Here is an 18,681-nt window from a genome sequence, read left to right on the forward strand (position 1 = left end):
AGCAGGTTATTGGCAGACTACATATCACCTGGAGAAATCTGGGTGTGGGGGTGGGGGGGGGGGTGCAAGAGGGTGCAAGACCAGAAAGGATGGTCTTGCTGTAGAAGACAGATGAGTAATATGTGCCAAGATTTTGCTTCATTGCAGAAGAATCTTTGATATGTGGTCTGCCCAATATTGAGGCCCAAACACCCATTGTTAATGGCTGACTATGTATTTGTGCTAAAGTTTTCTTTTTGAACAAGATCGAGTCGTATGTACACCCATTGAAGCCTAACCTTAACTGTTTCCTAAGATGGAGATATTTAAACATCGTTATACCAGGGTTGGTTTGGCATAGTGATGTGCATAGAAAAAAACTTTATGAATTTTGGGTACGGCATATATATACAGGTAGATCTGCATAGGTAGATGCTCCGGGTGTCGTGATAGGGAACCTCACATGTAATAAGTTCTGTCCAGCCCGAATGTCGGAGTAAGCTGCATATCTGTGTCCTCGCCACGAGGGGGCGGGGCTTGTTAACTAGAATTCGGGCATAAGGATCAAATTCCACTGTACGTCATTCCCTCTGTGATCATACCTGTGTCCCATATGGCAATGCACTAATAGACAGTAGTTAGGCCCTTTAGCACCACACTAATGAAATTTCCCCTCCACCACAATAACTTACGGAAGAACAGACAGGAAGCGAGCATGCACTACGGCGGCATGGCAAGCAAACATCGCGCAGCCAGGCAATGGACACGCCCAGAGGGGCAGCAATTGGTCAGGGCAGGGGCGAGTAGTAGGCGGGTCGCGGATTGGCAGAGTAGAGAAGGTGAAGGACGTGCAACACTGATTGGCCACCGACCAATGACGTAACACCAAAGGCGCGAAGCGCTCGGCCAATCAGAGAGGAGGGCTCGAAAGACGAGCAAGAAGCGACACGCTGATTGGAGGAGAAGCGCCGGTGACGTGAGGAGGGCGTGAAGGGCGAGCAAGAAGCGACGCGCTCATTGGAAGGAAAGCGCCAGTGACGTCAGACCACGTCTGATAAAAGTGAGTGGAGACGGACATTTTTTCTTCTTCACTCTTCTCTCTTCGCCCCTTCGCCACTGCCTATCTTCGCCTCTGCCTATCTTTGCCTCTGCCTTTTTCTTCCCTTCTTCTCCTGTTGCCCTTTGCGCATTCCTCTGCCGTCGAATCTCTCATCTTGGTTCCGGACAAGCGAGCGACTCCGCGTGGACGGGGCCAGGGATGGCCGGAGGGGCGAGCTGCACGCGACCGTTCGAGTCGTGTGGAAGGCTTGTGGACGCCAGCGGACGGGACCAGGGCGAGCGGGTGGCTCGGTTGGCCTGGCACAGCATGGGGCCTAGTCCACGCCAACACCTGAGCCTGACCAGCCGGACGATCCCTGACGACCCCTGACCCACAAACCACAAAGATAAGACGCACCACACAGAACACAACGATTGCTTTATTTATTCTTCCATTTGTCCTGTAGTTGAAGTCTGTGTGGGAGCGCTCCATTAGAGGGGTTTAGTTTTTACCATCGCATTCTTTGTTCTCGGGGTCCGGCAATAAAGCCGTGTTTATTTTTCTACCTAAAATCTGTCGTTTTTGTGAGTTACTTTTCGCAGGTTGAAGACTGCGTGTGGACCGTCAGGTAAATCTCCGCTTCTTCTTCCTCTATCTTTCATCCCCCGTGTATATATATATATATATATATATATATATATATATATATATATATATATATATATATACAGTCATCCCTCGCTATATCGCGGTTCACTTTTCGCGGATTCGGTACATCGCGGTTTTTTCTCGCTAGTATATGTAAAATTATATCGCGGATTTTTCGCTATATCGCGGGATTTTGCGGTATAAATGTATTTTTATATACTATTATTTTAAATATTTTTGTGGTAAAATAAGCATTTTCTAGCCTAAAAAATTAAAAAACGTAAAGAAATAAGAAAAATACAGTATTTAAAACATATTACAAGAAATAAAATACTGTACATAGTGTACAGTAGAAGGGTAGACAAAGAGTCGTGCGTATGGAAAACGCCAGTACATTCATCATCGTCATCACCTTCATCGTCATCAGTACTGCACAGCTAATTCATCATCATCTTCATCACGCAAGTTGTAGTATTGAAGAGCCGGGGCTCTTGCTTGATACGGACGAAATGACGGGCAAGACACAAACTCGTCCGAGAAGATATTTATTCTCAAAACCAACTCGGGAACACTGAAAAGCCCATTTATCGGGCTGCATTATAAAGCACAACCAGAAACCGAAAGCCACGCCTCTCAAGCGTGGCGTGCTTCGGTGAATCGGTGGTCACGTGATCAACAGGTGTAGCTGATTATACCCGCAAAGCGCGGCGCTTTAGCGGTCACGTGACCAGCCACTCTCGCGCCGGGAATCCCCGCCGGTGACGTCACCGGCTGGAGCAAGGAGATTCTGATGCTGGTCTTGCTTGGGGAACCCATGGGTAGCTACAGTATCTTCAATGGTGAGTACCCATTAGAATTTTATATGTTGTTAAAATTACGTATGTTTAAGAGTGTAAAAAGTGTTTAAGAGTATAGGAAGTGTTTATAAGAGTATGGGAAAGGTTAATAAGAGTGTGGGGAGTTCATAATGCTTTAAAATATATATATATATATAAAAAAAAATATGGTCGCTACTTCGCGGATTTTCGTTTATCGCGGGGGGTTCTGGAACGTAACCCCCGCGATAAACGAGGGTTCACTGTATATATATATATATATATATATATATATATATATATATATATATATATAGCAAAATCAGCCTTTTTTTTTTTTTTTTGTTGTATACAAGATCGAGGCTCGTGAAAGAGCGAAGCCATTGAACGTCGCCTCGGAGTTAAAGCTCGCTTTGGCTGTTCGTGATTTCCCTGGTCTTAACCGAGGGGGGAGTCATGCGACACTGTTTCCTAAGATAGAGATATTTGAACATCGTTATCCCAGGGTTGGTTTGGCATGGGGATGTGCATAGAAAAAAACTTTGTTTCATTTAATTAACCCCAAAATCATCCTTCCATTCCAAAAACCTATTCTAAATTGGTTGTGGAGAGGCCTGATATTTTTTGCTGTATTTTGGCGCAGGCTTTATAATATGGGCCTTTATGCAAGACCTGGCAGAATTGTCTTGAGGTATGTGCACATGGCTTTGAGCTGTCTACCATGGATTTGAATCTTGACCCAGCTATAAACTGTTAATATTGGTGTCTCGCAGGCCCAGGGATTCATCAATGTGTATGCCGTCCCTCGGATGGACGGTAAACTGGGCGTCTCGCCCAGCATTACTTTGTGGAGGTTAAAGATCCCACGGTGTATTTCGCGAAGAGTAGGTGAGTTTTCGCCGGCACCCTGAACAAATTGCAAATTCCTGCCCTGACTGCTGGGAAGATGACAGCAAACTACCCAGCATTACCTATTCCCGTGAACTGTCTGCAGTACCGACGCTCTGCAAAGAGTATGGTATATTTCATTGATTGATTTACAGGAAGGTGTGTTAGCTGATGAAAAAGCTGTCAATTTATTATCTTCACAAGTAGCTCTCATGTTCTTCCACCAATGGCAGATTTCTCTCTACTATACCAGTTAATTTTTATGCTGTAATTTTTTACGCTATCTCCTCATGTCCTGTTTTCCTTCTCCTAATCCCTTATTTTACAGCTTTAGTTATTCTAGATTTAGTTCTTTTTTATTTCATTTTTGTATTTGCTCTGAAAGGTGATTTGGTGCTTTAAATTATGCAGATCAAAATTTTCTATGATGTGCCATCATGCAGGTTTTGTTTGTAGCTATCCTACTGCAGAGCCGCCTGCAATGTGTTGCCCCTCTCCTCATCCCTGTATTGGCACTTTACCTGGGTGGCCTCTGTCGTCTTGTCATCCTGGTCATCGCCTATTACCACAAGGTGCATCGCCTTCTGCCACTTGAGCCGTCATCTGAGATGGTAAGAGGCCTGCTGATAATGTCAACCGCCATCGTTCTCTGTTTTGCATGTCTCATGTTTAAAAGGCCTCGGTCTAAGCAACACTTGCGACAGAACTGTTTTTAACAAAAGGTTTGCTCTACCAGTTGTACTGCAGTTTTCTTTATCAACAGGAGGCTACAGTATGGCCTTGCTTTGCATGTGGCTATCCGACAGTGAACACTAACTATGTGCCAGTTTCAGCCCATGACTTGGAGTATTTGTCATGAATCATGTGAATACCTTTAGACACCGTTGCCTTCCAATATCTTCTCTTGCCTTTCCTTTTTTTCTTTTTTTTTAACTTCATTTTCTTATTTTGCCGCCTTCCTGAATCCCCTGCCTTCCTCACCCACCAAATTCCTTCCACATATGGTGGCAGTACATATTGTGGCCAGGGCATGCAGTTAATCTTGACCACTCCCATATATGAGTAATAAAGGAACTTCCAATTTCAACTAGCGCACCCACTCCGAAGAGGAAAGGCAGGAAGGGTTATATTATTATACTCTCTGGGTATATAGATTACAGTAGACATATCTACCTGGTATCTGGGGTATATAGATTACATTACAGTATGTAGGTCCGGGCCTCAAGAACGTCAGGGGTGCATTCAGTTACCAAGTTTCCGCAGTCACGCGCTCTCTGTGGTAATAAAGCTTTTGTTCATAAAAACCTGTATGTGGTCATTCGAAGTACATTAAATGCAAATGAATTGCTTTAAAAATCCGGTAGCGGGCCAATTGGAAAACGGGCATTTAACGCGCATATGGTACCACTCAAAAATTATGTAATGCTATTTTTTTAGGGAGGCGTGTACAGGCTTGATTAAACCATGAGGTGTTGACACCCCAAAATAGGTATTTGCTCTCTTCTTCGAAACTAAACACCCAATTTTGAAGAAACCTGGCCACAAGCTTCATATCCGATTCGCAACGAAGGTTTATTGATGGCCTCAAAATCTGCGCTGAATAAGGTAGATTATGGGGGTGGAGGTGTTTGACCCCCCAAAAATAGGTGTTTGCTCTCTTCTCCGAAACTACACACTCAATGTTGACGAAACTTTGCCAAAAGCTTCATATCCGATGCCCAACGAAGGTGTATTAATAATAATAATAATAATAAAGGAGTCTTATATAGCCCCATCAAGCAGAGTAAACGACCCTCATGGCGCTTTACATTATCATGCGAACGCACACACACTGCACACACATACACAAACATACACACACACAGACACACCTTCACTCTTGCCCTATTCCTCTCCCTCCCCATTCAAAACCCACAGATGTGTACTCCCCCCTCCTCCTCCCCTCCCTCCCCCGCACATGTACACAGACATACTCTCGATCTCTGTCCCACCTCAAACCAAGGGGAAAACAGGACTTCGACTTTGAAAGACTTGTGAAACAGATAGGTTTTGAGGGAGGTTTTAAAGGCAGGAAGAGAGTCAACATGTCGAACAGAGGAAGGCAAGTCATTCCAGAGCAGAGGTGCAGAAAAGGAAAAGGATTTCTCGCCAAACGACTTGGTGCTGGTGCGCGGCGGCTCTAAGGTCATAGAGTCGTCGCTTGAACGAAGCCGTCGCCGAGGTTCATGGAGAGTGAGCAAATCGGAGAGATAGTGAGGTCCCGCTCTACACAATGATTTATAACATAGTGTGCAAATTTTGTATTGCACATGAGCAGAGACAGGCAGCCAGTGTAAAGATTCAAGGAGCGGAGTAACATGGTCAGACTTCTTCGCCTTACAGACAAGACGAGCGGCAGAGTTTTGAACCTTTTGTAACTTATCCAAGAGAAACTGAGGACAGCCAGCATACAAAGAATTATAATAGTCTAGCCTTGAGAGGACAAGGACACAGACCAGAGTTAGAGCAGCCTGAGGAGTAAGAAAGTGGCGAATGGATGCGATCTTTCACAGCTGAAAGTATGCTGATTTGCAAGTTTGAAGTACTTGCTTGGAAAATTTCATGTTACAGTCGAAAACCACACCAAGGTTCTTGGCCGACGAAACAAAGTTTACATCGGTTTCACCAACCTGAATAGTGGTAGGAAGTGAACATTGTAGAGGACATCTGTGCGATCTTACAATCATAGACTCTGTTTTAGCATCGTTCTGCTGAAGTTTGTTTTGGGTCATCCACGCCTTCACATCGGCAATACAGCCTTGTAACACTTCAACAGTGGGCACGATTTGTTGAATCGTGCTTCCTTTGTACAGCTGATTGTCGTCCGCAAAGGCGTGGTGATCAACTGAATGTCTGGCAACAAGATCAAATAGAGGCTGAGTGTACAAAAGAAAGAGGATAGGTCCCAGGACTGAGACCTGGGGAACGCCAAAGGAAAGCGGAGAAGGGGCTGATTTCTGGCCATTGACAACAACTGTTTGCACTCTATCAGTAAGATAGGACATCAGCCAAGAAAGGGGAGTACCAGTTGTACCAAATGTGATTTAAAGACGACGAATTAAGACACTATGGTCAATCGTGTCAAAGGCGGCAGACAAGTCCAAAAGAGCAAGAACGGAAACCTTACCAGAGTCAAGAGAGATCAGAAGATCATTGGTTATTCTTAGGAGAGCGGTCTCGGTGCTAGCGCCTGGTCTATATGCTGACTGGCGAGAATTGAAAAGATTATTTGAAACTAGATGGTCATTCATCTGTGATGGCACAATTCTTTCTGTGGTCTTTGACAGGAAAGACAGGTTGGAGATAGGACGGTAATTTTTCATGTCGTTAAGGTCGAGGGTGGGCTTTTTAAGAAGTGGTTTAACAAGAGCTTGTTTAAAGAGAAGCGGAAATGAACCCGTAGTCAGAGAATCATTGATAACTGCAGTAATAAATGGGAGGAGGGTGTCCAAACACTCAATTAACAAATCGGTGGGAAGGGGGTCGAGATCACATGTTTTTGTGTTTGACTTGAGGATTGTACATTTGACAATTTCCTCAGTAACAGGAGTAAACGAACTAAGAGGTCGTCCATGAAAGCAGTGTTCAGCATCATTGAAGGAAAGGAGTGACTGCTTGTCAAGATTGTTTCTTATTGACTGAATTTTATTGTGAAAGAAATGCAGGAAGCGTTGGGGTAGTTCGTTTTGAGGAAATACAGAGGGAAGAACGGATTTATTTTTGGTGGCAAACAGGCGGTTGGTAATGCTGAACAGTTGCTTGCAGGAGGAGCTCCTAGTAATCCGATCAGAAATATATGACGTTTTTGCTTTCAGAATGATTTTTATGACGAGTCTTTTAGCTATGTTATACAACTGTTTATGGACTGTGAGGCCAGTCTTCAGCCACTGTCTCTCGGCACGTCGTCGTTCCTTTTTGGCAGCCCTGACTTCGTCGCTGACTGCGCTGAACCACGGAGTACTCCTGCATCTGGGAATGGTGCGCCGTGTCGCTGGAGCATGATAGTCCAACGCTGTGCGGAGGCAACAGTCGAGGTATTCTGCAGTGACATAGGAACGGCCAGAGAGACGGGTGTCAAGGTCCTCTTTAAAGGCGGAACGGTCGATGGCACGAATGTTGCGTGCAGTGATGAAGGTGGGCTGAAGACGAGGAACAGCAATACTCAGGTGGCTGGTGACCCAAAAGTGGTCCGAGGTGATAGCACAGGTCACTGACGTGGACTGCACCAACTGATCATCGCATCTGTGCACTAACCAATCCAGGATGTGTCCTTTAACGTGTGTAGGTTGGGAGACAGACTGAGACAGACTAAAAGTAGAAAGGAGGTCAATGATCTTTGAAGTGAGAGGAAGTTGTGGTTGGTTGTAGTGGACGTCGAAATCTCCAAGAATCAAGACGAAACCAGGGAGAGTATTGCAGTGGTATTGACCACATCAAAGTCTGCACTCATTAAGGTGGATTACAGGGGTGGAGGTGTTTGACCCCCCAAAATAGGTATTTTCTCTCTTCTCTGAAACTACACACACGATTTCAATCAAACTTGATCCAACCTTCATTGCCCATGATGTACCAAAGTTTATTCACCGCATTAAAAATATCAGGGTCTGAGGGGGTCTGTCCGGGGGTTGAGTGACTGTTGCTCCTGATCTTGGAGTTTCAGGACCCGCGGTCCTATTTTTATATTTTCGGCAAGAGGAGATAAATGTGATCTTACATGTTGACTTTCATCTGAGTTTAAATAATGATGTTTGACTTTGAAGTATTACGTCACAAAAAAAATGCATAAACTTCAAGGACACATTCTGACCATATTTAGAAGATTCGGTAACTCATTTAATCCATAAATTGTGTTTAAAATCATGGGTTTGCTCCTTTTTATGCCTCTAATGTATTTCTTTTTTGTCGCACACGAACATGCGATCACTCTCTACTCTTATCAATCCCCTTCACACTGTGATATGATTTGTTTTAAAATCGCACGTGGAATTATGTAACCTTGACCCTAAATAACACCAACCCTAATATATAAATTGTTTATTGGCTTTCACAAATGCTTCAGGATTTTGCTTAGACATTTGTGTGTGTGTGTGTGTGTGTGTGTTTGTGTGTGTGTGTGTGTGTGTGTGTGTGTGTGTGTGTGTGTGTGTGTGTGTGTGTGTGTGTGTGTGTGTGTGTGTGTGTGTTCTTTTTTGGAGTTGGATTCTTACCAAGTGGTTTTTGAAGTCCTTTGATGCATATCTTTTTGTAACCAAAGCAAAGTCCTCCATGTTTCATTAAAAATCAGTCGATTATCTAAATAGTTTGTGGACATTAATTATTTCTAGTCTCCTGTCTATCAATCAAGGCTAAATTAATTAGTTCCACTACAGTATGCACATAAATTCCTAACCATTGTCCCTAACCCTAACATATTGGCCCTGCAAGTCCGAGTCCTACATCACTGCACTGTAGAAGGAAAGGCATTGCTTTGTAAACACAGGAAATTAAATAGGGACCATTCTATATGACCAAAGCCCACAAAATGTTTCACAAAATGGCCTACGGATAGTCAGACAGCGCCTAATGCAACCTTCACATACACGGATTATTCTTACGACTCCTTATGGATCGCCAACTCGTAGTCAATCACAAGCATCCGTAAATAACTCGTCACAACTCGCAACAACTTTTGACATGTCAAAAATCATCTTCCGTTATTTACGGATGCTTGCGATTGACTACGAGTTGGCGATCCGTAAGGACTCGTAAGAATAATCCGTGTATGTGAAGGCACCCTAAGTTAGTGCGTTCAGAGTCCGATAATATTACTACTCGAGGACATAGTTAATTATTTGTCCATTCATGAATTTGTGCCACGGATTATCTCCATCTGGAGGCTCCTTGCCCTCTTCACATTCCTCCATGGTCATTTCAGTTCCTCAACTTGTCCTTTCCAGGTGACTCTTAAATATGTGTGTCGCGCGATTGCCCCTCGGTTAAGACAGGGAATCGTGGATGGCCAAAACGACCTTTAATGGAGGCGTTTATGCAATCCAATTGATGGCGGACAAATACACGAGCCGGGATATTGGGGAAAAAATGCCACGGCTTACCTTTTCGGCCCCGACGATGTCTTTTCCCTGCAAATTATTAACTTCACACGAACACAGAATTATGCACAACAATAAATATTTATTATGGAACCCGAGAACAATGGAACGCGACGATAAAACTAAATCGTAAATTGGGACGTCCCCCCACCAGATTTCAAATACAAGACAAATGGGAGAATAATAAAATTAATGTTTCGTTGTGTTTGTGAATGTGAGCTTATCTCAGTCTGGCAGTGTCAGGGATTGTCTAGCTCAAGCGCGTCGTCCGACACAGCTCCGGTTGGTGCGAACTGCCTGGTCTTTGGCACGGAGCGGCCCTCGGCGCTTGCGCGATCGCTCGTCAGCGCTCCAACGCAAGCCTCGCTCGTTGTTTGTATGCAAATGCAGGGGAAGAGAATTATTGGTGGTGGTCTCTCCACCAAAGTTCAAAGGCAAGAACAGGTCCAGCATGAAGGGACAGTCAAGGGAAGGCAAGAGGCAAAGGGAAGAGCTGGGCAGGAAGGAACCAGGAACGAGAATGGCAAAATGTCCGCTTACCCGTCGTTTTACCACCCGGGCCTTGACATCACCGGCGCTTCTCCCCCCAATCAGCGCATCGCTTGTTGCGTCCTCCTGCGTGCCCTCCACACCGACTGGCCGAATGTTCGCGCCTTCCGCACTGATTGGCTGAGGTGTCATCGGTCGGTGGCCAATCAGTGTGCCGCTCCTTCACCTTCCTTACCCCCAACCACGGGGAAGCTTTTTGTTCCTTCCCCGACCAATCACACGTTCTCCTGGGCGTGGCTATTGCTTGCCTTGCACGATGTTTGTCGCCATGATGGTGTACTGCGCGGCCGCTGCCTGTTGGTTTTTCCGGTCAGTCATTGTAAGGGAGGGGATTTAATTAGTGTGTGCACTAAGGGCCTATCTAATGTCTATAAGAGTGCGTTGCCATAAGGGACAAAGGGTAGATCACAGGTTTTACATACAATGGAGTCTTATCCTTACCCCCAAGAACTATTTATCACCGGATCATCCTCGTATGATCACAGGTATACACTTACCCCGACAAACCGCCTAAACACAGAAATTATTACAGGTGAGGTTCCCTATCACGACAGCCAGACAGCTACCTATGCAGATCTACCTAAATCTATATACAGTCATGTGAAAAAGTAAGTACACTCCATGTAAAGTTTTGACTTTTTCAACATATTTCAACATACAGCTATTTCATCTTCATTTCAACAATATTGATAGATAAAGGTGATATAATATAACAAATATCATGAAACATTTACATTTTGTGGTCCATTCTATAATTTAAATAAACATAAATTCAAATTTCGCATGTGGAAAAAGTAAGTACACCCCTACATTTATTACTACTTCAAATACCTAAAATTAGAATCAGGTGCACCAGCTCAGGTGCAAATGATTAGAACATCGTTAGAGAGGATCTTGGAGGAACCTGTCTTATTTAAACCTCAGACATTTAGTTTGGTTTGCTCTTTGCTGTTGAAGTGTGCGGCATCACCATGCCTAGATCAAAATAGCTGTCTGAGGCCTTCAGAAACAAGGTTATAGATGCCTACGAGTCTGGGAAGGGATTTTTAAAGATCTCCAAACAATTTGAAATCAATCATTCGACTGTCTGGAAGATCATCTACAAGTGGAGAAAATTCCAAACAACTGCCAACTTGTTCAGGCCAGGCTGCCCCACAAAGTTCAGACCGCAAGATGCTGAAAGAAGTCTCTAAGAACCCCCAGAATGTCATCGTGGGACCTACAGGTAGCTCTTGCCACTGTTGATGTCAAAGTGCACGAATCTACCATTAGAAAAAGGCTTCACAAATTTGATCTACATGGGAGGTGTGCCAGGAGGAAACCTTTGCTGTCCAGAAAGAACATCAGGGCAAGACGAAAGTTTGCCAATGAACACCTAGGCAAAGACCAGCACTTCTGGAACAATGTGCTCTGGACAGATGAGTCAAAGGTAGAGCTATTTGGCTACAGTACCAGAAGACATGTTTGGTGAAAACCAAAGACAGCATTTGACCACAAGAACCTGATACCAACTGTAAAGCATGGTGGTGGAAATATGGTTTGGGGCAGCTTTGCTGCATCAGGGCCTGGGCACCTCACCATCATAGAATCCACTATGAATTCTTCATTGTATCAGAGGGTGCTTGAGGATAATGTGAGGCCATCTGTCGGAAAGTTGAAGCTCAACCGAAGGTGGACCTTGCAACATGACAATGACCCTAAACATACCAGTAAATCCACCAAGGATTGGCTGAAAAGTAAGAAATGGAGGGTTCTGGAATGGCCAAGTCAAAGCCGGGAATCTAAATCCCATCGAGATGTTGTGAGGGGATTTAAAACGAGCTGTGCATGCAAGAAACCCCTCAAACATCGCACAGCTGAAAGAATTCTGCATGGAGGAGTGGGCAAAAATTTCTCCCAGTCGATGTCAGAGACTGGTAGACAGTTATAAGAAACGCCTACTTGAGGTTGTTTCTGCCAAAGGGGGCAATACCACCTATTTGAGTCAAGGGTGTACTTACTTTTTCCACATGCGAAATTTGCATTTATGTTTATTTAAATTATACAATGGACAACAAAATGTAAATGTTTCATGATATTTGTTATATTATATCACCTTTATCTATCAATATTGTTGAAATGAAGATCAAATAGCTGTATGTTGAAATATGTTGAAAAAGTCAAAACTTTACCTGTAGTCCGGCAGCTAAGCTAAATATAGCATAACAATTGTGCATTTTGTGAGGAAAGCACCAAATTTGGCACACTAGTAGACTATCATATTATGAAAAGATCTGGATATTGGGCCATCTCAGATTCAGAGATTTGATTTTTGCAAGATTTGCAGATTTTGCAGATTTTGCAGATTTGGAAGCTGAGATTGCAACGCCAGGGACGGCCGGCCGACTCCTTCCTGCGAGCTGCCCACATCACCCACACAAGAAGAGCTCATCAAATCACTGCAGCGGCACTGCACATCCTGCAACACCGTGCGTATGAACACCACTGTATGACATATGCTGATGATGCAGAAGACCTGCCTGAGTTCGAAGACCTGTGTCACCAGAGAGGAGAAGACATTCCCAACTTTCAGTACTGGGCAACTGTGCTGGAACTAGAGATGTTGGTACTGGTCTTCGTGCGTTCTCTGCGGCAGGCTTCATTCACGATGTACCTTGATGCCCTGACGGAACTGGTCCCATGGTTCCATGCCTTAGACCACACACACTATGCCAGGTGGGTCCCTGTTCACCTGAGGGACATGGTTGCACTCCCAATGAAGCACCCAGATGTAGCCAGAGAATTCAGGGCTGGCAACTTCACTGTACAGAAGACGAAGAAGGTGTTCTCTTCGATCCCAATCGAATCGAAATCTTGCAAAAATAAAATCTCTGAATCTGAGATGGCCCAATATCCAGATCTTTTCATAATATGATAGTCTACCAGTGTGCCAAATTTGGTGCTTTCCTCACAAAATGCACAATTGTTATGCTAAGTTGCCCCACGACTGGGGTGTACTTACTTTTTCACGTGACTGTATGCCTACCCCAAAATTCATAACATGAGCTTCACTCACAGCAGACGTTAATTAATTGCAAATGAGCTGGCTCAATTAGACAACAGATGGGAAGGACATGGGTTTATTAAACTGCCTCATTCCTTTGACACCCTCGTGCTCCAGGGACTGGATAATTCGTGCCTATGGGCACTGCTCACCTTTCCCCACATGGGAAATGAAATGGCCCTACCAGCTGTGAGTTTTAATTTGAGCTCCCAAGTTGCAAACCTTTTGTGATGTTGCATTTTTTTTTTATCAACAAACTATTATGCATCATGGATTTTAATGAACAAGACATGCATTGTAATATACAAAGAGCTTTATGTATATGTACTTCCTCTGCCTCGTAATACATGTATGACCCTCGAGATGACGCTTCAGCATTTGTTTGCACCAATTATTATATCTGGCAAAAAGACAATGTTGATTAAGCAGAGATTCTTCATTACTCACCTGTTCTTCACAAAATAAAGTGAGATCTATCATTCACCAATGACAAGTGCTGGCAGACAGCTACTCCTGCTTGATGTCCGTCCAATCGACAGCACACACATTGATATCCGTCCAATGGACAGCACACACATTGATGTCCGTCCAACGGACAGCACACACATTGATGTCCGTCCAATGGACAGCACACACATTGATGTCCGTCCAACGGACAGCACACACATTGATGTCCGTCCAATGGACAGCACACACATTGATGTCCGTCCAATGGACAGCACATACATTGATGTCCGTCCAATGGACAGCACACACATTGATGTCCGTCCAACGGACAGCACACACATTGATGTCCGTCCAATGGACAGCACACACATTGATGTCCGTCCAATGGACAGCACATACATTGATGTCCGTCCAATGGACAGCACACACATTGATGTCCGTCCAATCGACAGCACACACATTGATGTCCGTCCAATGGACAGCACACACATTTATGTCCGTCCAACGGACAGCACACACATTTATGTCCGTCCAACGGACAGCACACACATTGATGTCCGTCCAACGGACAGCACACACATTGATGTCCGTCCAATGGACAGCACACACATTGATGTCCGTCCAATGGACAGCACACACATTGATGTCCGTCCAATGGACAGCACACACATTGATGTCCGTCCAATGGACAGCACACACATTGATGTCCGTCCAATGGACAACACACACATTTATATCTGTCCAACGGACAGCACACACATTGATGTCCGTCCAATGGACAGCACACACATTGATGTCCGTCCAATGGACAGCACACACATTGATGTCTGTCCAATGGACAGCACACACATTGATGTCCGTCCAATGGACAGCACACACATTGATGTCCGTCCAACGGACAGCACACACATTGATGTCCGTCCAACGGACAGCACACACATTGATGTCCGTCCAATGGACAGCACACACATTGATGTCTGTCCAATGGACAGCACACACATTGATGTCTGTCCAATGGACAGCACACACATTGATGTCTGTCCAATGGACAGCACACACATTGATGTCCGTCCAATGGACAGCACACACATTGATGTCCGTCCAATGGACAGCACACACATTGATGGCACAGGCAGATTCCATGAATCCAAGCACACACATTGATGTCCGTCCAATGGACAGCACACACATTGATGGCACAGGCAGATTCCATGAATCCAAGCACACACATTGATGTCCGTCCAATGGACAGCACACATATTGACTGTCTTCCATTGAAGTTCAAAGTAATGTCGTTCGTTTTTCTTTCTGATTGAAAAAAACGTTGTTTTCTCTGTTGCTGCTTAAAGAAACCCACTTAAAGAAAACCACTAACCACCGTGGGAACTAAACTCACAAATGCGAGAGCTTTTCACCCTCGCCCAAGGAGAGGGTATTGCATTTGAGTCCGTTTGTTTGTTACTTGGCAAAAAAACAAAAAAAATTTGCAAGTATGTTGCTCACTCCGGTTTGTGTGTTTGTTTGTTTGTGTGTTTGTCTGTCCGCTCACTTATACTTGCCTGCAGGTCACAATTTTAAACCGATCTTCACGAAATGGTAGAGTTTGTGGTCCGACAAAATCTTATATATTTTTGGGGTCAAAAGGTCAAAAGGTCAACATAGGCCAAAGGTCAACCACTTTTTTCAAATTTCTAAAATCCTCAATTTTCATCCGATTGACTTGAAATTTGAATAGGATATACATATCGGCAAACTGAATTCAACCACCAACTATTTTTGCGATCAGCTTAGGCCAAAAGGTCAACATAGGCCAAAGGTCAACCACTTTTTTCGAATTTCTAAAATCCTCAATTTTCATCCGATTGACTTGAAATTTGAATAGGATTTACATATCGGCTTACTGAATACAACCACAAACTATTTTTGAGATTAGCGTCGGCCAAAAGGTCAACATAGGCCAAAGGTCAACAACAATTTCAAATTTCTAAAATCCTCAATTTTCATCCGATTCACTTGAAATTTGAATGGGATTTACATATTAGCAAACTGAATTCAACCAACAACTATTTTTGAGATCAGCATAGGCCAAAAGGTCAAAATAGGCCAAAGGTCAACCACTTTTTTCAAATTTCTAAAAGCCTCAATTTTCATCCGATTCACTTGAAATTTTAATTGGATATTCATGTCAGCTAACTGAATTCAACCACCAATTATTTGTGAGGTCAAAAGGATACTCTATGCGTGCTATTCTGCTTTGTTCTCTTTTGCCAAGTGTCGCTCTATGAGTGTTTTTTCATTTGTCTGTCTGTTTGATTGTCCGCCCAGAATAAATAAGATTTTCTCTGCAACCGTTTGGTCCAATTGATAGGAAATTTCACCATAGGTGCACCTCCAACTGTAGTATTTTTTTAATGATAATTGTGAGGTTACAGGTCACGTGGTACGGGCGCCATATTTGAAAAACCAAAAAACGTTGCTCCTCTAAATCTCCAAAAGCACTGCATAGAAAAAAAAGGAGGCATGTCTCATTGTAAAGAACTCTCCATGGGGAATAAAATATGTTAATGATGTTGTCATACAGTCATAGGTGCCCCCATTATCACGTCATAATTTGACGAGTACAAAACTTCATCCGATCAAGATGAAATTTCTTGTGCGTCATCTAGGGATAAATTGGTGGAGAGAAAAACGAAATGATGATGACGTCATTGGTCACGTGGTTCGGCCGCCATCTTGGAAAAATCGAAAAAAATTGCACCTCTATCTCTGAAAGCACTGAATAGAAAAAAAATGAGACGTCTCTTTGTAAAAAAAAAAAAAACTCTCAATGGGGAATAGCATATGTTAATGATGATGCCATTGGTTCCTCCATTATGAAGTCATAATTCAACAAGTACAAAACTTCATCCGATCAAGATGAAATTTGTTGAGCGTCATCTAGGGATAAATTGGTGGAGGAAAAAAAATGATAACGTCATCGGTCACGTGGTTCATTCACCACATTTGTTTTAACACAAAAGCTTTAAAAACCACTAAAAACACGTCCTGGTGAGGGTCTGCAATCTCTGATTTCTCTTTCTTCTTTTGTTTTGGGTCCTTGCTCTGAAGAAGGGCTAATGCCCGAAACATCAGACTTACGTTGCTTCCGATCGTGGTTATCACACCTTTGTCAACTTTTCGCTAATTTAAACCTGTCGCTCAACCTGTCTGCCAACACAAATCTTGTCGCAGTCTCGTATTCCTTTGTTTACGATGCCCTGCCAGAATAACTGGAAAATTCTCAAATTGCACATTAGAAAATAATCAAATTGTGAATAAAATCAATAAAATGTTGCACCTCACAGGGAAGATGATACATAATATGCATGCTACTTCCTCTATGACATCAGTTTGCATTGCCTTCACCTGATTACGTGTATTGAATTGCAGATTGGGCCAGAGTTTCCATCGCCGTGCAAGCCTTTCCTTCCGTGTGATTACATTAATTCATTCATCTCAGTTCATTCAGAATTGCTGCATTTTTGAAAGCTGTATCACAATTCTTCTAGGGGGTTCATTTCCTGGCTCTGAGGATGCTGGTTTGTCGCTTTCAGGAAGCAGTTTTGGAGGTGACAAGTGGTGCCACCTTCTTGCAGTTTGTGCGGTTTAAATTAAACATTATCTTTAGGAACCAATGGCAAGAGATTGTCCTCCATATCATAATGTGTATTTTTACATTAAGCGATGCCTTGATGAACAAGCATTCTGAGTATTGCGCTGCAATACATGTCCCCAATACAGTCTGTCGTCCAGAAAACTGTTGGGGAAATTACCAAAGTTCAAAGTGCCATAACTTTGTCAAAAATGATCGAAACTTCGTGAAGTTCGAACTTGATCTGTAACTTATCATGAGGAAACCATGTACCAAGTTTGAAATCATTAGCATTAAGAGTTTAGAAAAAAAGTCTGGAAAACTGTTCTTTGCGTGACGGACTGACAGACAGACAGACAGAGGGACGGAGTGCAAACCTATAGTCCCCTCCGGTGTACACCGGTAGGGGACTAATAAGCCTGCAAGGTCGCTCCGTGGAGCAGCCTGCACATATTGCACTATGTGTGAATTATATAATTACCAACTCACGGTCTGAGGTAACTCGGCTAAAGATTATCCAATTTGCACCAAATAAAGTTTATGAATGGTTGCACAGACCCCTACTTCTCACTAAAAGTGGAAACAGAATGTAAATTGGAGTTAAAACAAGGAATATTAACAGCTTTGACTTACTGCACTCCAAATTATAGTCCGGAAAACTGTTGGGGAAATTACCAAAGTTCAAAGTGCCATAACTTTGTCAAAAATGATCGAAACGTCGTGAAGTTCGAACTTTATCTGTAACTTATCATGAGGAAACCATGTACCAAGTTTGAAATCATTAGCATTAAGAGTTTAGAAAAAAAGTCCGGAAAACTGTTCTTTGCGTGACGGACGGACTGACAGACTGACAGACTGACAGACTGACTGACAGATTGACAGATTGACAGACTGACAGACTGACAGACGGAGGGACGGAGTGCAAACCTATAGTCCCCTCCGGTGTACACCGGTAGGGGACTAATAAGTGTGTTGCCGGTGTAAATCGATCGCTGCCTGGCTCATTGTGCCGCGCCTAACCTGTTTAACCACTGCTCCCAAGAAATCTGCTGGAAATGCTTTGCTATCCTTTCTCCATATCCCTGTGATCCACTGGAAAGAAATTACATGCAATTTGAACTAATCTGAGAGCAGGATCGACTGTGAAAACAGAAAATAAAAAATCTTATAATTTGTCAATTCCATGCCCAATTGGGTTAGCCATTTCATGCTGCTTAGGCAGAGAGTACCATATGCTCATGTTTTTCACCCCTAAATCTTGAATGAATTTGTCTGATTTAGAGTGGGGGAGGGAGAAGTTTTGATCTTATTTCTGGGCACTTTTATATATAATGTATATTACATTGGTTAGGTCATTTTGTTGAATGTTTTATTGTGGCGGACGGAGGTTATGTTTTCACCCCTGTCTGTCTGTTTCTCTGTGAACAAGATATGTTAAAAAGTTGTGGATGGATTCAGAGGAAATTTGGCAGAGAGGTAGCTCATGTGACGAGGACGCAATGATTAGATTTTGA

General features: G+C 43.4%; 1 protein-coding gene across 4 annotated transcripts in view; it reads left to right on the top strand.

The window, feature by feature from the left end:
* ANKH (ANKH inorganic pyrophosphate transport regulator) overlaps window positions 1-18,681 on the top strand; it is a 93,868-nt gene that overhangs the window by 23,162 nt on the left and 52,025 nt on the right. For all 4 annotated transcript variants that reach the window (XM_068127469.2, XM_068127471.2, XM_068127472.2 and 1 more), the window contains exon 5: window positions 3,813-3,980. In XM_068127469.2, coding sequence (XP_067983570.1) covers window positions 3,813-3,980 — 168 coding nt within the window. The remainder of the gene's footprint in view (window positions 1-3,812; window positions 3,981-18,681) is intronic.

The sequence above is a fragment of the Myxine glutinosa genome, chromosome 10, assembly GCF_964187855.1.
Source record: "Myxine glutinosa chromosome 10, kmMyxGlut1.1, whole genome shotgun sequence".
NCBI classification, from domain to species: domain Eukaryota; kingdom Metazoa; phylum Chordata; class Myxini; order Myxiniformes; family Myxinidae; genus Myxine; species Myxine glutinosa.